Below are 25,066 nucleotides of genomic sequence, written 5' to 3' on the forward strand. Positions count from 1 at the left end.
AGGGTTGAAAAACACATTACAGGTTCAAATGCCAGAGAGGAATTTAAGTGTTATTAATACAGATTTAGAGTTACAACTAATATAAAGTGGTCATTTTGTCCTTTTCTCGCTTCAAGACGAAATTATATGAATCGGAACCAAACTTCAGCGTAGTTAAACCGTTTATAATTCTTTAAAGTTCATCGTATACGTAAATCTGTGTGATATGCACGTTAAATAAAAATATGATACCTTTCTTTTATTCATAGAAAGTAGTTGCTTAGCTGTTAGTTCGAGAGTCACGGAACTATTGGTTAGGGTTAGTCGGGGACTGGAAACTTTGTCGGACCTGAGCCGGAAGTGTCAGGGTATTTGAGCGGAGCCAGAACGAAAACACAACAAACCAGTTTTTTGGGTTTGTTTTAGATCAAACTTGTACATTTTGGGTAAATTCAAGATGGACGTTTTCATTCTGTCTGTATAATACCCGAAGAAGCGGGAAAATGAACTTTTATGGGTATTTTTAGCGGTTTGTGCGGCGTTAGCCTAAGCTAACAACAGAACTCTAAACTCCAGCCCAAATAAAAGCAGTTGTATCCGGTAATATCTCTTCAAACTTGTTTATCTGCACCATGAATCCGTTTGGGAGTCCACAGGGAGGAGCTTTCCAGGCTCCAAGCACCTCCGTGAAGCCCAGTCTGTTCCAGGTTTTCGGACAGCAGAATTCCAGCGGATCCCAGGAACAAAGTTTGGGATTTCTCCAACCATCTGCTTTCGGACAGCCGTCTGCTGTGCATCAGCCTGCAGCTCTGAGTGGTTCAATTTTCGGACAGCCATCTGTGGTGAGCCAGCCTGTATCTCAGGGTGGATCCATGTTCGGACAGGCGTCTGCTGCTAACCAGCCTGGAGCTCAGGGTGGTTACATCTTCGGACAACCATCCACGATGAATCAGCCTGCAGCTCAGGGTAGTTCCATCTTCGGACAGCCATCCACGATGAATCAGCCTGCAGCTCAGGGTAGTTCCATCTTCGGACAGCCATCCACGATGAATCAGCCTGCAGCTCAGGCTGGTTCCATCTTCGGACAACCATCTACGATAAATCAGCCTGCAGCTCAGACTGGTTCCATCTTCGGACAACCATCTACGATAAATCAGCCTGCAGCTCAGACTGGTTCCATCTTCGGACAACCATCTACGATAAATCAGCCTGCAGCTCAGACTGGTTCCATCTTCGGACAACCATCTACGATAAATCAGCCTGCAGCTCAGGGTAGTTCCATCTTCGGACAACCATCTACGATAAATCAGCCTGCAGCTCAGGGTAGTTCCATCTTCGGACAACCATCTACGATAAATCAGCCTGCAGCTCAGGGTAGTTCCATCTTCGGACAGCCATCTACGATAAATCAGCCTGCAGCTCAGACTGGTTCCATCTTCGGACAGCCATCTACGATAAATCAGCCTGCAGCTCAGGGTAGTTCCATCTTCGGACAACTATCCACGATGAATCAGCCTGCAGCTCAGACTGGTTCCATCTTCGGACAGCCATCCATGGTGAATAAACCTGTAGCTCAGGGTAGTTCCATCTTTGGAGAGCCTGCCCAGGCCCAGCTTTCCATGAGCCAGGCTCCAGCCTTTGTGCAGCCTTCTCTGGGAATGAACGGCTCAGCTTCAGCTTTTGGAGTCAATCAGACCCCTGCCTTTGGCCAGCCCTCGGCGTTCGGACAGCCTTCAGTATTAGGAAAGCCACCTCCTGCTTTTGGGAGCCCTCACACTGCTACCAGCTCCACCAGTTCCAATCCCGGGCAGTCTTCGTTTGCACAGCCAGCCTCTTCAACTGTGTTCAGCGCTGCTCAGAACGTGAACCAGAGTAAGGGGTTTGGACAACCAGAGTTCAGTTTCAAGCCACCCAATGAGGCTGTGTTTAAACCCATCTTCAGTGGCAGCCCAGAACCAGCTAACAACCAAATTCCAATAACATCCAGCTCATTGTTTGGAGGAAGCGGCTCCCAGACCAGCTCCAGTTCCACCAGCTTTTCTCAGCTGGCCGGACTCAAGACTGGGCCGTTGGGCTTCAGCTTCACACAGCCAGCTGCAGCCGCCTCTGTTTCCAAGCCAACAACGGCTAACAGTAATTCTGCTAGCAGTTCCCTTCAGTTTTCCTTCACCAAACCGACTGCCCCTCCTGGCTCCAGCTCCACTGGTCCCAGCACAGAGCCCACCACCCCGTCATCCTTTAGTTTCACGGCAGATTCCCTGCAGGCTCGGCCAACATTCTCATCGACAGTTAGCTTCAGTCACCCCCCAGCTTTTGGTGACATCAATCCTAAAGCAGAGTCCGGCTCAGATGACAAAGAGAGCAGCCTTAAAATCCAAGACACAAATGTATTTGGTCGCATTAGCAAAGCAACCAAGAGGAAGGATGATCCTGCAGTTTCCAGCTCAGGGTTGGAGAAGCCAGCTGTTGAAGAGAATGCTCCAGCTGACGTAGATTCACCAAAACCTCCTGCAAAGAGGCAGGTGATGAAGTCCCGTGGTCTCGCTGGACGCTTGTTTGGCCGGGCGTTGAGCGGGATTCGTAAAGATCAGGTCAACCCGGTGAGGAGAGAGGCTATGGAGACTCTGAGGCCAGCTCTGAACCTGGAGGAGCCAGAAGAACCTTATGGAGATGACCTGTCTGCCACGCCGCCCACTGCACAGACGCTAACCAGGGATGTCGTGGAAAAATCAAAAGGTTCAGGTCAGATTTAGAATTTCTGCTTATTGTATGAAGATGTTGATAAAATTCTGCATAGGATGCATAACTTCTAATGTATAAAACCTTTCTTGAACGAGTGTTTACATTACTGCAGATTTTTAAACCATATATTGAGACCTTTCATCACGCAGTTTAAATTTAAAGTAGTCAAACTAAATGCAACCACACAGAAAAATCATTCAACCTGTTAAAAGTTGGTTTATTTTCATGCTTTATACTCAAACAACCTCATTTCCAGGCACAGACTCATTGTCTTACAGCTCTGGTAAAAATGTACAAAATGCCTTAAAATAAATGAATTTGTGTTATTTCAGCAGCATAATCTCACTGAAACAATCCAGGTTTTAATTTTCAGTACTTTTATTCCATTATTAAATGACTATTGGCGCTATTATTTTTAGCCCTGCTGTTAACACTTTGTACAACAGGACAACACTTCTTCTCCTCCTCTAACATTTTACATGGTTGGAGCTTATAGACATGAATCTCTCTGCACGGTCCAGAGTCCTGGTTCCGCTCTGATGCTCTCTGCAGCCTCTACAGAAAAAAGATCCAGTAGAAAACTCCACATGTTTATTTTTGTGATGGTAGGACAAAGAAGCATTTTGCCACTTCTTGCTGCGGGTCTACGTGACCATCCTCCTCCTCACTGTTTGCAGTGACAAGATGAACTTCTGTTTCTGGTCATTGGTTAAGAGAAATCGGTCCGTGTCGCATCATATTTACACCCCCAGGAAACAAAATGATGGTTTGTTTCTCAGATGATCTGATCAGCCTAAAAAGGAAATATAAAAAGCTGCTTCTGGTACATTTTTAAAGAGATTTTTAGGGAATCCATTAATCGTGTGGCTGGATGTTAAATAATGTGAGATTTGTTTCCCAATGCAGTAAATGTGCTCACATTAAAAGTTGGATTTTTCTCATTGTTTCTCTGAGAGTGTGTTGCTGCAATAAAAGCTTAATTTATTTGAAGGCTTTTTCACATCTTCACCACTGGTCTCAATAGTTCTGTCTGTTTTTAAACAGCAGCTGTTCTAAAATAGGGTTTCTGATTGGTGTAGATGGATCATTGTTTCCCTGCTCCTCTCCCTCTGTAGACACGAGCATCCCTCTGACCTCAGAGGCTGAAGCGTTGACCCCCGTCCGCCATGGAGCACGCAGGGACAGCCTGGACAGTCTCAGCGGAGCGTCTCCAAGCGATTTCACCACCATCATGTGCAGGAACGTCCCCCCAAACCTCAACAAGAAGGATGTGATCGAGAGGCATTTTGCTCGTTTTGGCAAAGTCTGTAAAATCTTCTGCAGACCCAACAAGCAACTGGCCATTGTTCACTTTGATGACCACGTGAGTTATTAATTATTCATATGCAGCGCTATGCATAGGTGGTTGGCTTGACTTTTGCTTCATTCACCTTTTATTTTAGTATTCTGGCTCCATTTATGCTATGACACACAGTTCCCTCCTCTTAGGCATGGATGTCATATCGACTCTGGACTTTTAATGATTTATTAGAATCTATTATTAGAAAAGGGAAACGTGTGCAAAGAACAACTTATTGGGTTTGGTTTTAGTGTCTACCAGCTGCTGGGAGGAAGGACCTATGATTGCTCGACGTTTTATAAAATAACTTTTAAAAACAAGAACCGGGAGCCAGAACAAGTTTTATTTTCTCTAATTCTCACACGGTCCAGATTAAACATGCAGGCTGAAAGAGAGACGTTGATTCACCCGAACCTGTTACTAAGTGGTGCTGGAGGGTCTAGAATGTCTAACTGCTTGTCAGCGCTCACTGGATCAAACGATACTCAGAACAGGGCAACTTTTCTACTGGCTCTAGTTAGGTGGCGTGGCTCCGATCCACTTGGTCGCGCTCTACTCCGTACAGAACCCGGTTGTGTTTCCACTGACCCACTGAAGGCTGCAGCTATGGCTGGAAGCCCCGCCTCCGACTGTGCTGCTATTATCATTTATATTGGCGAATCTGCGTGAAACCTTAAATATTACTAGCATATGGAGCGGAGCCGGGCCGTGCCGAGCCAAATAGAGCCAGTGGGAAAGGGGCATTAGTGACAAAAGGAGAGTTCTAGATTTCCACACGTTGGGAAAAGCCGTTTCTAAGCAACTGCAGATCATCAGTTGAAGTAACTGTACGCAGGTACAAGTTATTCATCTGTCACCACTTTGCTGAGACCTGAAAGAAGACCCAAACGGTCCTCCTCAGATTAAGAGGTTGGATGGATGTTCAAGCATGGTAGTGGCAGCATCATGCTGTGGGGCTGTGCAACAGCTAGTCATACTGGTGGATGGAATAACGAAGGACTACGTCTAGATCCTTCATCTTCACATTAATCCAACTGCTTGATGGTTGAAACTTGGACACAGTTGGGCGATGATCCCAAAACCAGATCCAAACTGGTTCTGGAATGGACAACGCAAGCTAACATTCAGCTTCTGGAAAAACCTTCCCAAAGCTTCAACCCTGTTGAAGATGTTTTAAAACTGGTTCTGTGCTGGAAAAGGAACCAGTTCAAACAAGCCAGTCCTGTCAAAAGGAGCCTAAGCATTTCAGCAAATATTAGTGGTTTTCACCTTGGAAACCTACCAGATTAAATAAATCATGAAAAGCCCAGAACTAACCTCTCATTCCTTCTCATGACAACTGGACGTAAAGTTCTGACCAGAACAGTGAACTAAACGATGCTGTGGTCTGATGGAGAAGACGAGGCTTTGCTAACCTGACGTTGTTCTGTTCTGTCTCTTTGTTTGCTCTGATTTTTTGTTTTTATCTCTTTAAGACTTCAGCGGCGAAAGCAAAAAAAAGAGGGAAGGTCCTCCATGGACAGGAGCTGCTCCTCCTGTGGCAGAAGAAGAAGCAAAGTAAATGCAACTCCTTTATTCACAACTATTAGCTAATATAAAACTATAGTTCATGTTGATATTTAAAGGAATAATGTAAATATGCCTTCAGTTGAACTGCAGTACATGACCTCTGTCCTCTGGAGTCTAGACAGATGAGGCCAAATGGCTGTAGCGCCACCTAGAGGCAGCCACGTTTCATGCATGACTTAAGAGAGAGTTTGTTTTTCTGGTCTGTTTATGTCAGTCGTTCCTTCCTGACTCCACCTTCAAATATTACCTGGATTTCATATTTAGGTATAAAAATCTGAAGAGTTTATGTTTTAGATTCATGGACAGCATCTTTTAGGGGATCCAACTGCATTTATAACACCTCGGATCAGTTGGTTTATAGGCAGGTTGTTACAGTCCTGGAGTCTGTCTGTCTAATTAGTGATTAACTCCTGGATCACTGCAGCGTTTTAATCTGGTTCTGTGGGCAGCAGTGAAGCAAACTTACCCACAGTCTCATTTTCTGTCTCGCAACAAACTGCTGATGTTTTGTGTGACTGAACCAGGTTTGATTTACCTGAAGATGAGCTGAGTAGTTTAACCAAAGCGTCCGTTTGAGCTCATGTTTAATCAGCCTGGATTCCATCATCAACATCAACCCAATGATTCAGCCGATTGTCTCCTTGTTTGTAGGCAGAATTTTCTTTTATATAAATATTATATTCCACGTTTAGAAATGTGACCATTTGGCCCAACAATCGGAGTAAAACATGTCAGTTAACTGACATTTATTCTCACCACTGAAGAGCCTGACCATTTATTACAGATGGTTTGTTGAAAGATTCATTAAAGTGTTTGAAATGAAGTCATTTTTTAACTTCTGGGTCACATTTTTAGCAGGTTTTACTGTAAGTTGAAGAACATACGTGACCCCAGACACTGTTACGTTCTCATATGTAGAAATACACACATAATCAAGATTATTTTAACATCGTTAGCTAAAGACATTCCTATTCAAACATTCATTTCCTTCCGATCTTCTCAGATGTTACTGTATATTTATTTAAATTATCTGCTTTGTTCACTTAGTTTTTTGTGTTTTTAGTCATGTTTAATTTTTGTGCTCTGACTTTTTGAAGGACTTTTGATTTCTGTCTACCAGACTGTACTTACTTGAAAACAGTTGGGTTGTTTAATGCGAGGAATTCCTTTTGTAATCGGATTTAGATTTGAAAGTAGTCTCGTAGCAACGTACCTGAAATAAGCTCCTGGCCCCCATCTGGGCCCTCTTACAAAACTTTCTGGAGGCACCCCTGTATCAGTGGAAACAGCTGATAAGCACGGTGGTGGACGCCTTAGGTTCCTTTGAGTGGACCATGAACTGGTCTGTTGACCAAAGTGTTCTGGAGTGAACTGTGAGGTCAGGAGTGTCGCATTTTTCATTTGAGGTTGGATTTAAGGTCTCAGGACCTAACGGAGATCACATTATCATTATACTTATTATTAGCATTATTATTTAGTTTTTATACGTGTTACTTTATGGATTCTGAGGGGTTTTATTTGTCTGCTTCAGGTCCTGGAGACAAAGGCAGCAGACCTCCAGGACAACCGGCTGAATCAGCTGGAGAAACTCCCAGCGTTGAAGAGTCCAAGGCCGGTTCTTCTTCTCTCAAATGGACGCCACGCATGCCTCCAACACTCGGCAGCCATCTCACCTTCAGACAAAGGTAACTCCGTTTTAAATGTCCTTCAGAACATTTTCTATCCGGCTTTGGTTACTGCAGCTCCGTGTCTCTTCATGCAGCTCTCCAGTGAGGAGACCATCTCCAGTAAAGCTGCTGCAGTTTGACTCAGAGCCCCAAAAAGAGAACATCACTGAGACCCAGGGCTCAGAGCGTTTCGTTCCGTCCACCATCGTCCATCTCATCGGCCAGGTCGCAGAGACCACTGAAGACAAGTACCGCCTCCTGGAGCAGAGAGACAAAGTCCTGCGTCAAGGTGAGGACGACTCAGCCTGCTGCAGCTGTGAACGCATCTGAAAACCTGACACAGAAAAGAAAGTCACCATCCTGTCCACATGTCTCCTCAGGACGACCGAAGAGGACAGACCTGGACCTATCCAAGGTTTTTGTAGGGACGTGTCCCGACATGTGTCCTGAGAAGGAGCGGTACATGAGAGAAACGCGGAACCAGCTCAGCGTGTTCGAGGTTATCCCAAACACGGAGATGGTAAGGACCTTAAATCTCCCTTCCTTTCTTTTTCTTTTATTTATTCTAAGGTTTCAGTTCAAAACATCTCCAGTTTGTTCTGGCCTTCTTTACTACATGTGCCACATTCATGCAAAATCCAAAACACAAAAGTTTCTCCTGCTTTCCTTCTCCGTACATCTAGATGACGTGCTGATCCAGTTTTATTCATAAAGCAGTTTTTAGAGGAAAACAGTCAGCCGGACAAAACTAGCAAAGAGAAAAGGCCATAAAAATAATAGGAGCTAAAAAGGAAATAAAATAAAGCACAAATGAGGAGCCCTGTCTGATGTGTAACTGGAGGTCATTTTAAAGCTTAGGCCCCAACACAGCAAAGGTCTGATCCGCTCTGAGCTTAGGCCTGGTTCTGGTACACTCAGAGTCAGCCGATTAGCGGACCTGAAGGGAGCAGATGTTGCTCTAAAACCGCTGCTGAGCTTTGCGACAACCCCAAACCATAATGCAACCTCCTAGCATCACAGAGCCTGTTGGCTGGGTCTGGTTGCTGACCACAGGTTGGATGCTCCTGTTCCACCAAACATCTGGAAATCTAATCCGTCTGACCACATTCCCACTCCCAAATGCCTCCGTGTCCAGAAAAGGGAACACTTTGAGGATCTTCAGTGAATCGTGTCTGTGATCTGACCACAGGTTATCTGGGGTTCATTTGCATGTTACTAAAAATGTTTCTGTTTAAATTTAGTAGCCAGATGTTGAGGACAAATGTGTGCTTTTAGTGAAAACCTTCAGATGTATTTAGGACAGAAGGAACTGGTCTGTTTTCTTCCCCAACCAGGTGGATCATGCTGCTGCCATAAAGGAGTACAGTCGTTCCTCAGCCGACCAGGAGGAGCCTCTTCCTCATGAGCTGCGACCCCTCCAGGTGCTCAGCATGACCATGGACTACCTGGTGACCCAGATCATGGATCAGGGTCTGGAGAACCACAGAGACTGGTACGACTTTGTGTGGAACAGGACCCGAGGCATCCGCAAGGTAAGAGCCAAGCAACGTCCAGCAAGGTCCCAAACAACAGTCTGTGTTTGACGTTCTGCTGCTCGCTCCGTCCGTCCCTCAGGACATCACCCAGCAGCGCCTCTGCTGTCCCCACACCGTGTCGCTGATCGAGAAGTGCACGCGCTTCCACGTGCACTGTGCCCACCACCTCTGCGAAGAGCGCTTGTCGTCCTTCGACGCCAAAATCAACAACGAGAACATGACAAAGTGCCTGCAGAGTCTGAAGGAGATGTATGAGGACCTGGCGACGCAGCAGACGTTCTGCCCCCGTGAGGCCGAGTTCCGCCAGTACAACGTCCTGCTGAAACTCAACGACGGCGACATCCTTCGGTCAGTCGCACTAAATCCGCAGAATACTGGGAGCGTAGAGGCAGCCGATGAAAACTATTGATCAGAACCGTTTTTTGATTTTTACCAATACTGCTTGATAGGAAGGAAGAAACAGAGGAATGAAGTCTGGATGGAGGCGTTCCCAGCACTGTTAACAACGGTAATGTTTCCTGTCCCCAACAGGGAGGTCCAGCAGTTCCGTGACGAGGTCCGTAAATCTCCTGAGGTGAAGTTCGCAGTTCAAGCCTTTGCAGCCGTCAGCAGCAACAATTTTGTGCGATTCTTCAAGCTGGTGAAAGGAGCTTCTTATCTGTCCAGCTGCCTCCTGCACAGATACTTCAACCAGGTGGGAAAAACTTTTCCTCGTCACTTCCTGCTCACCTTTAACGTTTGATCCAAGGTCAACTATGGATTCTCTGCCTAAAACTGAGAGAATAATATCTACTGGAGATGAAGGGATCGAGGTTGATTTTAAGTAAAACATCCGATGTGCCCCAAATGATTCTGATGTTAGTGGGTTCAATACGTTGTTGTGTTCTGTTTGCAGGTCCGATCAAAGGCCCTGAAGGCCCTGAACATGGCTCACACCGTGGGTCCACGGTCGACCCCGTTTCCAGTCGACGACATCGTTCGAATGTTGATGTTCCGCAGCGCTGCAGAGGCAACGGACTTCATCCTGCAGTATGGCCTCAATGTTAATGATGGGTGAGCCTCATATTCTCCCGCCAGTTAGCCGGACCTTCCCAATCAGCGGATCTCCAGGCTGACCCACTCTTTGGTTCTAACAAAACTCAGCCTGATGACAGACGAATATTGTGTGCCGGTTTCCTCAGGATGGTGGATCTGAGTCGGACGGCCTTTCAGGAGCCAGAACTCTCGCTGTCTCTGAAAAGGTCCGAAGTCATCCTGGCCAAGAAAACAACATTGATCGGACAGGTGGTGAACGGAGGTCCACTTCCCAACCCTCCGCAGCACATTCCCGTCTGCAGCTTCGACTCCCAGAACAAATACAGAGGAGACGGCCCGCTGGCAGAGCCCAGCTTCAGCTACGCTAAAGGTTTGTTGTAACATGAGGTTCTCTGCCCTGTGGAAGCACGTTCTTCTCTTTCAGGAGAACATATGGAGCTTTTCTGGTTTGTTTCAGTGGAGACTGTGGAGGCAACATCCTGGCCCCGTGTTGAGGTGCCTTCCCAGTTTGTACCGATCAAAGCTCCGGATGCTCCGGCTGTTGCATCTGAGACGGGAGAATCCTATCACCCTGCGGCTCAGCTCTTCCAGCCAATCCCTGAGCCTGAGCCCGTCAAACCTCCGTCACCTCCACCCAAACCTCAGCCGGTCTACAGCGAGGAGGTGGGAAGAACCCGGCAGATCTCTGTTCTCTGCTCTGTTTTGTTGTGGGCTTCATACGTCTGTCTTCTATTTTAGGAGGTTATGACCGAGGTGGAGTCAGTGATAGAAGAGGTGGTTGAAGCAGGAGTCCGAGCGGTCGCTGTTGCTGGTGCCAGCTACGCCAGAGCAGCTCTCATGTAAGCTCATACACAGGATTTGATCTTGTGTGGAGGCCGTGCAGACGCTTAGAACGATTTAACTTTGGTGTTTATGCAGGGAGAGCAGTGTGCAGGTGGAGGTTCTGGTGGGTGAGGTGTTGGAACAGATGTTAAAGGAGCTATCGGCCTCAGAGATCAAGCTAGAGCAAGAGCGGGTCGCTGAAGAGAAACGGAGACTTGAAGAGGCGAGGTTTGTCCCCCGATGCTCGTGACAAACTGGTTTTAACATGAACTTCATTAGAAGAAGCTGGTGATCAACTTTCCACATCTCATCCCATTTTCCTTTCCCATATGTTTGTTGAAGGAGGAGACAGGAGCACGAAGCTTTACTGGCTCAGTTCAGCTGCTCTCTCTGCACAGAGATCATCCACGAGGTGGTCGATGAAGCAATGAAGGAAACCGCCGCCTCCAAGATCCAGTAAGAGTTTCTGAAAACCTCACCAAACTGATCTTAAGATCTACAGTCATGGTAAAAAGACAGTACTGTATTTTCCGCACTATAAGGCGCACCGGATTACAAGGCGCACTGTCATTTTTTGAGAAAATTAATGGTTTTTAAGTGCGCCTTATAGTGCGGAAAATACGGTACTCCCTCTTTGATTTCAGCGTTTCCAGGAATCAGGACATGTTTTCCAAAATAAAATCAGGAATTTTTCAGATTCTAAATCTAAGTACACCTGTGCTGCTGCTGCTTCTCATGTTGCTGCTCTGGAGCATACAGGTGTGTGTTAACACAATGCCAGGGTGGAAAGACATCAGCAATGACCTTCGACCATCAACTGTTGCTGCCGTTCAACCTGGGAAGGGTTAGAAGATCATCTTCAATGTATCTGAAGTCCATCATTCTACCGAGAGGAAGATTATTCGCCAGAGGAAACATCTCCAACACCTACCAGTCTTCCCAGGAGTGGACGTCCAGCAGATTCAGCCCAAGGTCAGAGCGTGAAGCTCAGAGAAATGACCAAAAACCCAAGCGCTCCATCTCAGACTCTACAGGCCTCGGCTAGAAGGTTAAAGGTCATGACACTGAACCAGTCTGGCTGTCTTGAAGTATTGATGGGGAAAGACTCTTCTCTATAAAAACAAGATGGCAGCAGGACCTAGGTTAGCAAAGCTGCATCTGGATGAAGGAGAATACTTCTGGAACAATGTCCTCTGGACGGATGAGACCAAAGTAGAGATGTTTGACCATAATGGACAGAACCATGTTTGGAGAAACCAAACACAGCAGATCAGCACCAACACCTCATACTTTCAGATACGGTGGTGGAGGGATGATGATCAGGACTCGATTTTGCTGCCACAGGGCCTGGGCTCCTCGCAGTCTTTGACCGTGATCTTGCCTCAAACATGAGTCCAACAGCTGCGGCTTGGTCCAAACTGTGTCATCAACAGAACCATGATCCCTAGCACAGCAACGGATCTACAGCAGAAGTCCAGACCTCAGCCTGATCGAGGTTCTGTGCTGGGACCTTCAGAGAACTGAGCAGAAACCTGAATGACCAGAAACAACATTGGACCCAGATTCCTCCACAAAGCTCTGAGAAACTGATCAAGTCAGACAGAACTCCTCTGCTAAGAGTTACTGGTGCTTACATTGGTTTCACAAGCTGTGGCTTTATGGGGTGTACTTAGTTTTTTACACAGACTTCTTCATTTTGGCTGCATCTTTGTAAATGAATAGTAGTTGAGACCAGATCATGTTCATTAATCTGCTGAGACGTACCATAACATTATTTCTTGTGACACATCATTTAAAACCGCTGAGAAAATGTGAAATCTTGTGATTTATTTCTGGGTCAGAGGATTTATTTTTTCCATCGTGTTAAATTGGATCTTTTAAATGTTTTTCAGGGAGGCGTTGAATGAGAAAGCAGAACGTTTTGCTAAATGCACCGAGCAGATCTGCTGCAGCTTGATTGACGAGACTTTAACCTCAAACATCGCTCAGCTGGCAGAAGATGTTCTTGAAGACGAGCTGGAACGGATCCACAAGTTCATCAAAAGGTTAAAGCTTCCAGAATTAGTCAGTTAGAAATGTTGTTGATCCAAACAACCAGTAGAACCTGGATATGGTTCTTGTTGTATTTAAAGTTTGGTTAAATGTTGCAGAAATCCTGTTTTAGTAGATCTGTGACTGTTTCTGTGGGAACCACCAGGTGGCGTGATGTGGTTGCTATTCGCCGTCAGCTGAAGCGACAGATGAGAAGTTTTCCTGCGGCTCCTTGCTGCGTTGACCCCCGCTTCAAGCTGAGGGCCCTCGCTCCCAGCGCCCCCGCGCCGCCCTCCGTGGCAGATCTGGCTCGAGGTCTGGTCAACCTGGGAAACGGCGGCGTGTTGGCCGTGTCCAGCACCAGGTGGGTTCATCCTGCCCTCTCCTTGGTGTTGAGTGTGAACGTTGCTAAAACATGTCTCCCAACTCGTTCAGGTTGTTGAAGATGAGACAGGGAGCCATCCACCAGATGAGAGTCCATTCTTTCTATCAGCAGCTGCTTGAGTAAGTCCTGAGTTGTCAGTGATTCATGTCCTGAAGCAGCACTTTGACCCGGTTCTGGTATTTTGTTCAGGGAGACGGCCTGGAAGCCGCTTGATCTGCCAGCCCTGGCGTTGGAAAACATCCCAAACCTGACTGACAGGATCTTCTGGAAAGCTCTCCTGCTCTTACCCAGTGACCATGAACGTGATGCCAGCCTGGCTGACAGGTGAGTCCTTTTTCTTTCACCGTTGAACAAAAATTGTCCTTTTCCACAAGCGGACCCAGTTTTTTGGATTGTTACTGTATTGTGAGCAGGGTTCCAGTACCTCAGCCTTCGTGGCTGTTCTGTGTTTGAAGCCGTTTTCAGGAGAAGTGATGGTCTGGGGTAAAGTGTTTCGTGTTTCTTGTAACATTTTGATGGTTATAATCACAAACTTCATCACATTTTATATAACAGACCAACACAGAGCAGTGCCTGAATGTTTTCACAACATTTTCTATATAGAACTCTGCAGAACCACCTTTGGCTGCAGTTCTTCTGGGGTTTGTCTCCTTCAACTTTGAACATCTCCAGACATTTCTGTAAAACATCTCCAGCCCAGGTTGATTGGATGGAGAACATCTGTGAACATCAATTTTAAGTCTTGCCACACCATCTCAGTGGGATTTAAGTCTGGACTTTGACTAGGCCACTCTCACATTTGATCTATACCATTTCATCGTATCTCTGACTGCATGTTGAGGGTGGTTGTCCTGCTGGAAGGTGAAAATTACACGAGCACTTTTTGAGTTTAACTTTCAATTAATGCAGACAATAGAAACAAATCCAACAAATCCGAGCTGCTTGCTGGTATTTTTTAAATATAAGAAGGCCCACAATGACGTTTTTGTCTTGATCATAATAAAAACGGACATTTTTATTTAATGGTGTCTGATTGGGCCGTGTGTTTTCAGGTTGCTGTCAGACTGGCTGATGGTGAAACTTGGTGGAGATGCAGAATCAGAGGAGCAGACAGACGGGAGCCTGAAGACTCTCTGTATCTCCAACAGCCTGCAGGAAAGTGGGCAGAGGACTTATAAAGTCCACGTCACAGTCAAGGTTAGATTAAAAGAGGAAGCTGAAGTGGTAGAAGAGCTGGAAGGTGAAGATTAAGTTTGTTTCCAGCATTACCAGATTCACCTGAAACGAATTATTCCTGTTTTTATTCTTTATTAAATTCAGTTGATCCTAAACAGGTTATTTTATTCGTGTTAAATGTAACGATCTGCAGGTTAAAATATCAACTTTTATATCTCCTCTCATTAATGTTGTAATGTTGTCTCCCAGGCTTCCAGAGGTCCGCTGACCGAGGCTGTTCTGTCCGGAGCGGAGGAGTGCTGCGAGCTCCATGGCACCAGAGCGATCATCATGCTGCTCCCTGCCCTGGCCGACATGGAGCTCAGACAGGAAGACCAGGACGTTCCTCTGCTCTCCGCTTTGCTTCAGCTCAAACAGCTGCAGCAGATCAACAGCTGGAACTGCCCGCTGCCTCTGGTAGTCTTGGTTCCGTGGCACCGTGGTGCTGCGGACACTCGGAGACTGGAGGAAGGTGATTAATAACCGCCATCCACCTATTTCCATCCATACGTGAATCCATGCCTCAGTGTGTCTAACCAAACATTGCCTCTATGCTGCCATCCGTCCGTTCATTCATTCATTCATCTGTCCGTCATACGTGTATCCATCCATCTTTGTTACCATCAGTCTCACATTGTGGATAGGAAGGATAGGAAGTCGATAAAAATCAGAACGGTGACAATCTCTTTCTGATGATCTGTTGTCTCTCAGCCCTGTTGCTGCACACTCTGCTGGAGGAAGAACTGATCTCAGACTACATGCTTGTCTTCATACCAGATTCAACAAGTGACCTGCAGGGATCCAAGCAGGTAAAACACAAATAAAACCCAAAAGTCCCGGAGCGTCTTTGAAATGTTGGGTTTCAGTCTCAACAAACAAAAGTCCTCACATTTTCATCCACTCATTCAGTCTGGATGAGTGTAACTCTTTATCTACTGTTTTATCTCCTACCATCTGCAGCTGAACCAGGCCATCCGCTGGCTGCTGGGCCGCTCTCCACCACCTCCACCTCTCTCCTGTCAAACCCTGGTGCAGCTCATTGAGGCCAGTCTGAGCCAGGAGTTCTGTCCCAGAGTTTACTCCAACCGGCAGAATCGGGCCGCTGCACGGCTTCCCGGCCAGGATGCAGCGCCGGTCGTTCAGCTTTATAACGCCGTCCTGGCTCATGTTGCTCATGGAGTCGCCTCTCAGGATCTCTGTGCCCTGTCGTGGCCTCCTGCTGAGTTCAGTCAGCCTGAAACCAGGGAGTTTGTTCCTCATCTGGGCTGGAATTCAGCGCAGCAGCTTTCCTGGCTGCAGGAAGTTATCCTCAGTCTGCTGCTGCCAGAGTGGGAGGAGATACCTGCTGCAGGTAGGAGACCAGCAAAGATTGGAAATTAAAAAAAATAATGAATCAGATCCAGATTTAGGTAATTTAATCCTTCCACTCAGACTCCTGGTCGGATCTCCGCTCCTTCATCTTTCGTTACGCTGCTGAGATCCCAACTTCACGTCACAGTCAGCCGCTCCTCATGTCACGGCTGGAGAACCTTCTGGAAAGGGTCCGACTGAAGGCTCAACGCACTCAACCCCCCATGTCTAGTATAACCGCTGAGAATATTGACCTGGAAGTGCAGAGTGTTTGTGCAGCCTACAGGCAGATTCCATGGGATGATGTTGTGCTGATCTTCATGGACCACAAACTGAAAGACTGGCAGCCGTCTGGACCTCCTCCTTGTCAAGGTGCGGTCCAGAAGTCCTGAACCTCCTCTCACCTCTTAATGAGTTTCTTCTAAACAGCCAAACTTTGCTGTGATTTGATAAAGTGGCCTTGATCAATATGTCTACAGACCTTCTGAAGGTCTTCACCAATTGTAACAAAAATACAGTTTAATGCTGAACTCTGACCTTTGCCCCTGTTTATCCCTCCATCCATCCATCCTTCCATCCATCCGTCCATCCCCCCATCCATCCTTCCATCCCCCCATCCATCCTTCCATCCTTCCATCCATCCCCCCATCCATCCTTCCATCCCTCCATCCATCCTTCCATCCCTCCATCCCCCCATCCATCCATCCTTCCATCCATCCTCCCATCCATCCCTCCATCCATCCCCCCATCCATCCTTCCATCCATCCCCCCATCCATCCATCCTTCCATCCATCCATCCATCCTCCCATCCATCCTTCCATCCATCCCCCCATCCATCCATCCTTCCATCCATCCTCCCATCCATCCTTCCATCCATCCATCCATCCCCCCATCCATCCATCCATCCCCCCATCCATCCCCCCATCCATCCTTCCATCCATCCATCCCCCCATCCATCCTTCCATCCATCCATCCTTCCATCCATCCATCCCCCCATCCATCCTTCCATCCATCCATCCTTCCATCCATCCATCCCCCCATCCATCCATCCATCCATCCCCCCATCCATCCATCCTTCCATCCATCCATCCATCCATCCATCCCCCCATCCATCCTTCCATCCATCCCCCCATCCATCCTTCCATCCATCCATCCATCCATCCCCCCATCCATCCTCCCATCCATCCTTCCATCCCCCCATCCATCCCCCCATCCATCCATCCATCCCCCATCCATCCATCCTTCCATCCATCCATCCTTCCATCCATCCCCCCGTCCATCCATCCATCCATCGTTCCATCCATCCCTCCTTCCATCCATCCCCCCATCCATCCCCCCATCCATCCTTCCATCCATCCCCCCATCCATCCATCCTCCCATCCATCCATCCCTCCTTCCTTCCATCCCTCCATCCATCCATCCATCCATCCATCGTTCCATCCATCCCTCCTTCCTTCCATCCCTCCATCCATCCATCCCCCCATCCATCCTTCCATCCATCCCCCCATCCTTCCATCCATCCCCCCATCCATCCATCATCCCATCCATCCATCCCTCCTTCCTTCCATCCCTCCATCCATCCATCGTTCCATCCATCCCTCCTTCCTTCCATCCCTCCATCCATCCATTCCCCCATCCATCCTTCCATCCATCCATCGTTCCATCCATCCATCCTTCCATCCATCCTTCCATCCATCCATCCCCCCATCCATCCTTCCATCCATCCATCCATCCTCCCATCCATCCCTCCATCCATCCATCCCCCCATCCATCCTTCCATCCATCCCCCCATCCTTCCATCCATCCCCCCATCCATCCATCCTTCCATCCATCCCCCCATCCTTCCATCCATCCATCCTTCCATCCATCCATCCCTCCTTCCTTCCATCCCTCCATCCATCCATCGTTCCATCCATCCCTCCTTCCTTCCATCCCTCCATCCATCCATCCCCCCATCCATCCTTCCATCCATCCATCGTTCCATCCATCCATCCTTCCATCCATCCTTCCATCCATCCATCCCCCCATCCATCCCCCCATCCATCCTTCCATCCATCCATCCTTCCATCCATCCATCCCCCCATCCATCCATCCATCCATCCTTCCATCCATCCATCCCCCCATCATCCTCCCATCCATCCTTCCATCCCCCCATCCATCCCCCCATCCATCCATCCTTCCATCCATCCCCCCATCCATCCCTCCATCCATCCATCCATCCCCCCATCCATCCTTCCATCCATCCATCCATCCATCCATCCCCCCGTCCATCCATCCATCCATCGTTCCATCCATCCCTCCTTCCATCCTTCCATCCATCCATCCATCCATCCTTCCATCCATCCATCCATCCATCCCCCCATCATCCATCCATCCATCGTTCCATCCATCCATCCATCCTTCCCTCCATCCATCCTTCCCTCCATCCATCCTTCCCTCCATCCATCCTTCCCTCCATCCTTCCCTCCATCCATCCTTCCATCCCTCCATCCATCCTTCCCTCCATCCTTCCCTCCATCCATCCATCCATCCTTCCATCCATCCCTCCATCCATCCTTCCCTCCATCCATCCATCCTTCCATCCCCCTATCCTTCCATCCATCCATCCCTCCATCCATCCCTCCTTCCATCCATCCTTCCATCCATCCATCCCTCCATCCTTCCATCCATCCATCCATCCATCCTTCCATCCATCCTTCCATCCATCCCTCCATCCTTCCCTCCATCCATCCTTCCATCCATCCCTCCATCCATCCTTCCCTCCATCCATCCATCCTTCCATCCGTCCATCCCTCCATCCATCCCTCCTTCCATCCTTCCATCCATCCCTCCATCCATCCTTCCCTCCATCCATCCATCCTTCCATCCCCCTATCCTTCCATCCATCCATCCCTCCATCCATCCCTCCTTCCATCCATCCTTCCATCCATCCATCCCTCCATCCTTCCATCCATCCATCCATCCATCCTTCCATCCATCCCTCCATCCTTCCCTCCATCCCCCTATCCTTCCATCCGTCCATCCCTCCATCCATCCCTCCTTCCATCCTTCCATCCATCCCTCCATCCATCCTTCCATCCATCCATCCATCCATCCTTCCATCCATCCATCCATCCATCGTTCCATCCTTCCCTCCATCCTTCCCTCCATCCATCCTTCCATCCCTCCATCCATCCCTCCATCCATCCTTCCCTCCATCCTTCCCTCCATCCATCCTTCCATCCCTCCATCCATCCCTCCATCCATCCTTCCCTCCATCCTTCCCTCCATCCATCCTTCCATCCCTCCATCCATCCCTCCATCCATCCTTCCCTCCTTCCATCCTTCCCTCCTTCCCTCCATCCATCCTTCCATCCATCCTTCCCTCCATCCATCCCTCCATCCATCCTTCCATCCCTCCTTCCCTCCATCCATCCTTCCATCCATCCATCCCTCCATCCATCCCTCCATCCATCCTTCCATCCATCCATCCCTCCATCCATCCCTCCTTCCATCCTTCCCTCCATCCATCCCCCATCCATCCATCCTTCCATCCATCCATCCTTCCATCCATCCCCCCGTCCATCCATCCATCCATCGTTCCATCCATCCCTCCTTCCATCCATCCCCCCATCCATCCCCCCATCCATCCTTCCATCCATCCCCCCATCCATCCATCCCTCCTTCCTTCCATCCCTCCATCCATCCATCCATCCATCCATCCATCGTTCCATCCATCCCTCCTTCCTTCCATCCCTCCATCCATCCATCCCCCCATCCATCCTTCCATCCATCCCCCCATCCTTCCATCCATCCCCCCATCCATCCATCATCCCATCCATCCATCCCTCCTTCCTTCCATCCCTCCATCCATCCATCGTTCCATCCATCCCTCCTTCCTTCCATCCCTCCATCCATCCATTCCCCCATCCATCCTTCCATCCATCCATCGTTCCATCCATCCATCCTTCCATCCATCCTTCCATCCATCCATCCCCCCATCCATCCTTCCATCCATCCATCCATCCTTCCATCCATCCATCCCCCCATCCATCCCCCCATCCATCCTTCCATCCATCCCCCCATCCATCCATCCATCCATCGTTCCATCCATCCCTCCATCCATCCATCCCCCCATCCATCCCCCCATCCATCCTTCCATCCATCCCCCCATCCATCCATCCATCCATCGTTCCATCCATCCTTCCATCCATCCATCCCCCCGTCCATCCATCCATCCATCGTTCCATCCATCCCTCCTTCCATCCATCCCCCCATCCATCCCCCCATCCATCCTTCCATCCATCCCCCCATCCATCCATCCTCCCATCCATCCATCCCTCCTTCCTTCCATCCCTCCATCCATCCATCCATCCATCCATCCATCGTTCCATCCATCCCTCCTTCCTTCCATCCCTCCATCCATCCATCCCCCCATCCATCCTTCCATCCATCCCCCCATCCTTCCATCCATCCCCCCATCCATCCATCATCCCATCCATCCATCCCTCCTTCCTTCCATCCCTCCATCCATCCATCGTTCCATCCATCCCTCCTTCCTTCCATCCCTCCATCCATCCATTCCCCCATCCATCCTTCCATCCATCCATCGTTCCATCCATCCATCCTTCCATCCATCCTTCCATCCATCCATCCCCCCATCCATCCTTCCATCCATCCATCCATCCTCCCATCCATCCATCCATCCCCCCATCCATCCTTCCATCCATCCCCCCATCCTTCCATCCATCCCCCCATCCATCCATCATCCCATCCATCCATCCCTCCTTCCTTCCATCCCTCCATCCATCCATCGTTCCATCCATCCCTCCTTCCTTCCATCCCTCCATCCATCCATCCCCCCATCCATCCTTCCATCCATCCATCGTTCCATCCATCCATCCTTCCATCCATCCTTCCATCCATCCATCCCCCCATCCATCCTTCCATCCATCCATCCATCCTTCCATCCATCCATCCCCCCATCCATCCCCCCATCCATCCTTCCATCCATCCTTCCATCCATCCATCCTTCCATCCATCCATCCCCCCATCCATCCATCCATCCATCCTTCCATCCATCCATCCCCCCATCATCCTCCCATCCATCCTTCCATCCCCCCATCCATCCCCCCATCCATCCATCCTTCCATCCATCCCCCCATCCATCCCTCCATCCATCCATCCATCCCCCCATCCATCCTTCCATCCATCCATCCATCCATCCATCCCCCCGTCCATCCATCCATCCATCGTTCCATCCATCCCTCCTTCCATCCTTCCATCCATCCATCCATCCATCCTTCCATCCATCCATCCATCCATCCCCCCATCATCCATCCATCCATCGTTCCATCCATCCATCCATCCTTCCCTCCATCCATCCTTCCCTCCATCCATCCTTACCTCCATCCATCCTTCCCTCCATCCTTCCCTCCATCCATCCTTCCATCCCTCCATCCATCCTTCCCTCCATCCTTCCCTCCATCCATCCATCCATCCTTCCATCCATCCCTCCATCCATCCTTCCCTCCATCCATCCATCCTTCCATCCCCCTATCCTTCCATCCATCCATCCCTCCATCCATCCCTCCTTCCATCCATCCTTCCATCCATCCATCCCTCCATCCTTCCATCCATCCATCCATCCATCCTTCCATCCATCCCTCCATCCTTCCCTCCATCCCCCTATCCTTCCATCCGTCCATCCCTCCATCCATCCCTCCTTCCATCCTTCCATCCATCCATCCATCCATCCTTCCATCCATCCATCCATCCATCCCCCCATCATCCATCCATCCATCGTTCCATCCTTCCCTCCATCCTTCCCTCCATCCATCCTTCCATCCCTCCATCCATCCCTCCATCCATCCTTCCCTCCATCCTTCCCTCCATCCATCCTTCCATCCCTCCATCCATCCCTCCATCCATCCTTCCCTCCATCCTTCCCTCCATCCATCCTTCCATCCCTCCATCCATCCCTCCATCCATCCTTCCCTCCTTCCATCCTTCCCTCCTTCCCTCCATCCATCCTTCCATCCATCCTTCCCTCCATCCATCCCTCCATCCATCCTTCCATCCCTCCTTCCCTCCATCCATCCTTCCATCCATCCATCCCTCCATCCATCCCTCCATCCATCCATCCCTCCATCCATCCATCCTTCCCTCCTTCCATCCATCCTTCCATCCATCCATCCCTCCATCCATCCTTCCCTCCATCCATCCCTCCATCCATCCTTCCCTCCTTCCATCCATCCATCCCTCCATCCATCCCTCCATCCATCCATCCCTCCATCCATCCATCCTTCCCTCCTTCCATCCATCCTTCCATCCATCCATCCCTCCATCCATCCTTCCCTCCATCCATCCCTCCATCCATCCTTCCCTCCTTCCATCCATCCTTCCCTCCATGCTATAGCGTGGTGTCCTCTCTCTAGCTTGCTCTTCCAGCTGGTTAACCGATTCTAGAGACATCAGGAGTGTATTTTGTACATGCACCTTCCCTTCATCACGTCCTGAAACAAACTGTGTTGTTTTTATTCTACGTTAAGACGCAGTGACAGAAGATGGGGAGATCCTGGTTTACTTCCCAACAGGTTCTCTGGATGGTTTCAAACCTCCTGCAGAGTGGACGCAGGCCGTGGAGAAAACTCACAGAGAGAAGCAGCAGCAGGAGAGGGATGGGTGAGGAAGCTGCACAGATCCACCTCTTTCATATAGTAATTCAAAGTTATCGCTGTTTTATGAAATGTTTCCAGCAACATCAAGGTTTGTTGAAGGTTTGTTCTTTGCTCCTAAAAAAACCCTTGGTTACAGACACGTTGTTGGTTTAGAAACGGGGTTTTAACCGTTCAGCCAGTCGTCCTGACCTTTGCAGCTTCACAGGAACATGACTTCCTGCAAGGAACCGTCCATTAACGTTTGTTTTCCACCACATTCAGAAAGTCCAGCAGCTGCTTGGAGATAAAAGACTAATGATCAGGGGGCCAGAAATGGCATTTCAAGAATGATGCCACGGTGGTTGATGCAGATGAAGATCTTTTTATTCTTATTCAGGGCAGAATTATTACCCCAACAAGTGAAAACCTTATTTTATTCAACACAAACTATCTGTCTCTTAACACCTGGACCTTTTACTTTCTTTTATTTCATATCGAGGAGATTTACTCAAGAGCAGCCGTGATGCACCCAAATCTGCTTTGAATTCATTTATTAAAGTTGGTTTCATATCCAGCAGCGTTTTTAAAGACTGACCCAGATCCTGTTCTTATTGCTGAGGATAAATTACGCACCTCTTCCCGACGACCTGACCAATTAAAACGTTACATGTTTAGTTTATAGTTGAGCAGGTAGAAAAATAAAGAAAATAATATTTTTCTGAGTACTTCTGACTTTACGTGACATAAAGTCTGGACATCTCCACTAATGATGTTCTTCTCCATTTAAGGTGTTTGCTTAATTAAAGACACAAATCTTCCTGATTCCTTCCCTGTATTCCCACTCAGAGCGACTCAGGCTCCCTGCGCCCCGCCTCCTGCTCCGTCTCTCAAACGAAAGTTGGTAAACAGCTGGGTGGAGGCCCCCAAGGGACCGATGCTTCATCTGGACATCACACACACTCCCACAGCTGAGGAACTGCTGGCCCACAGAGTTCTCCAGAGCTTAGAGGAAGAAAAGGCTGAGAGCAAGAGGTAGAGATCTGTAAATCTGCTGCTGGACTTTAGAATGTGTTGATTCCTTTGAAAACTGACCTCAGATGTTTCTGCAGGTTTCTCTTCTCATGTTTTACAGTCACATCAGTTTCCTGGCAAATAAAATGTGATCAGGATGATTTCACTAAGAAACATCTCTGAGTGAAGGTCAGTCGTCCTGACCTTTGCAGCTTCACAAGAACATGACTTCCTGGAAGGAACCGTCCATTAACGTTTGTTTTCCACCACATTCAGAAAGTCCAGCAGCTGCTTGGAGATATAGATGTAAAGAATCTGTATTTAATGATAATCTGGTCCAGATCCAGCAACTCCAGATGTTCTGGTCGGTACAGATGCCCTTTACCTCACCACCTGATGCCGTAGAACAAAAGTGCAGAAAAAGAGAGTTTTTAAACTGTCCAACGTTGTTTGTGTCCTTAAACAAACCTTAACATGTAATATGGACCGTATCTGAACGCCATGACCTTCCAGGGAGGTTCTGTTTGGGTTTTCTACGGTTCAAATCTTATCTTTAACGGGTTGGAGGTTGGAGCGATCTCTGGATGAAGCTGTTTGTTACAGTTACAGTTGTTGCTCTCCTAAATCTCCCCCTGGGGCCTTTACTTGGTCAGATTCTGAAAGAAGTCAATTTGGATCCATTATCAGAACCTGGGTCCTTCTAACTTCTCAGAGCTGCTTCTGGATCAGATGAAGGGAACAAACACAAATCTGAGGCTTAGTCTCTGAAATAAAACCTGTATTGATGTTCAGAGGTTCTGACCTGCACGCTGAGTTTCCAGAACTGTTCTTCTGAGTTCTGGTGTCATGTTGACGCTCTCTCTGTGCAGGAGCCTGGAGCAGCTGCAGCGTTGGCTGGATGGCGACCCGTTGGATCATCTGTCCACTCCACTCTTCATCCCGTCCTCCACCCTGCTGTCCTCACCGACCACCAGGAAGGTTGCTCCCTCAGGCAGGACCAAAGGTTCTGCTGCAACCACGCAGGTTTCTTCTCCGGTGATTTTTAGCCACATTTTTCAGAACATTTTCCTCTTTTTCTTTGTGGATACATTTTGATTTCTGGTCACCTTGACCTCCACAGAAGCCTGAGCTGGATGAGCGTGTGGACGGGCCATCGTGGTCCAAACCGCCTCCTGTACCTCTGACTCGGAGGCTGAAGGATCTGGAGCGGCAGATTGTGGCGGGCAGAGAAGAGGAGCTGGCCTGCAGGCTGAAGCTGAGTGGGCTGCTGAGCATCGTGGACGACTGAAGATGTTTTAGATGGGGCCTTTCAGTTTGCTTCTGTGCTCCATGATTGTCATATTTTTATTATTAGATCAGGATTTTTAGGAATATTGTGTTAAATGTTCCCTTTGTTTCTTTTATTGGACTCTGAGATGTTAAATTAACGTGTCGAAGTCATTTTATTTTCCATTGTGCTCAGATATTAAATAAATATTTTCAAGTAAACCTTCAGTGTGTTCTGTCTTTGGATTCATTAAGAGGACTTGTTTTATCTAAGGAGGGATATGATTGGATGGCTTCACCATAGCCCCGCCCCCAGGCTGCTCAAGGCCGCTGGGAGATGTGGTTTGTAAACATCTCTCCACAGAAGCAGAGATCATTGTGGTCCTGAGAGTCCAGTTCTGGAGGAATACAGCAGCAATGACTGAAGGAATGTGAGTATTTTACTTTATTTTCTAAAATGAAATATTCTGCTTCAATTATTT

At 48.4% G+C, this 25,066-nt stretch overlaps 1 protein-coding gene across 3 annotated transcripts; it reads left to right on the plus strand.

Moving 5' to 3' along the window:
- Positions 1–17: 17 nt before the first annotated feature.
- LOC124871298 (minichromosome maintenance complex component 3 associated protein) lies at positions 18–24,806 on the plus strand. Of its 3 annotated transcripts, none has more exons than XM_047370508.1 (28): positions 18–2,715; positions 3,837–4,084; positions 5,536–5,617; positions 7,161–7,314; positions 7,392–7,585; positions 7,677–7,816; positions 8,631–8,828; positions 8,911–9,179; positions 9,363–9,525; positions 9,727–9,884; positions 10,013–10,236; positions 10,324–10,529; positions 10,605–10,705; positions 10,785–10,916; positions 11,031–11,144; positions 12,581–12,733; positions 12,886–13,083; positions 13,155–13,223; positions 13,294–13,428; positions 14,157–14,301; positions 14,530–14,791; positions 15,031–15,128; positions 15,280–15,670; positions 15,751–16,041; positions 22,200–22,332; positions 23,154–23,339; positions 24,188–24,353; positions 24,439–24,806. In XM_047370508.1, the coding sequence occupies exons 1-28, from the start codon at positions 612–614 to the stop codon at positions 24,604–24,606; spliced, it is 6,882 nt and encodes a 2,293-aa protein (XP_047226464.1). In that variant the 5' UTR covers positions 18–611; the 3' UTR covers positions 24,607–24,806. The 3 variants fall into 3 exon arrangements, with proteins under 3 accessions (XP_047226464.1, XP_047226462.1, XP_047226465.1); XM_047370506.1 differs by having other exon boundaries at positions 19–2,721; XM_047370509.1 differs by having other exon boundaries at positions 20–2,721; positions 24,188–24,341.
- Positions 24,807–25,066: the final 260 nt, after the last annotated feature.

This window comes from Girardinichthys multiradiatus, chromosome 7 (genome assembly GCF_021462225.1).
Source record: "Girardinichthys multiradiatus isolate DD_20200921_A chromosome 7, DD_fGirMul_XY1, whole genome shotgun sequence".
Taxonomy (NCBI): Eukaryota; Metazoa; Chordata; class Actinopteri; order Cyprinodontiformes; family Goodeidae; genus Girardinichthys; species Girardinichthys multiradiatus.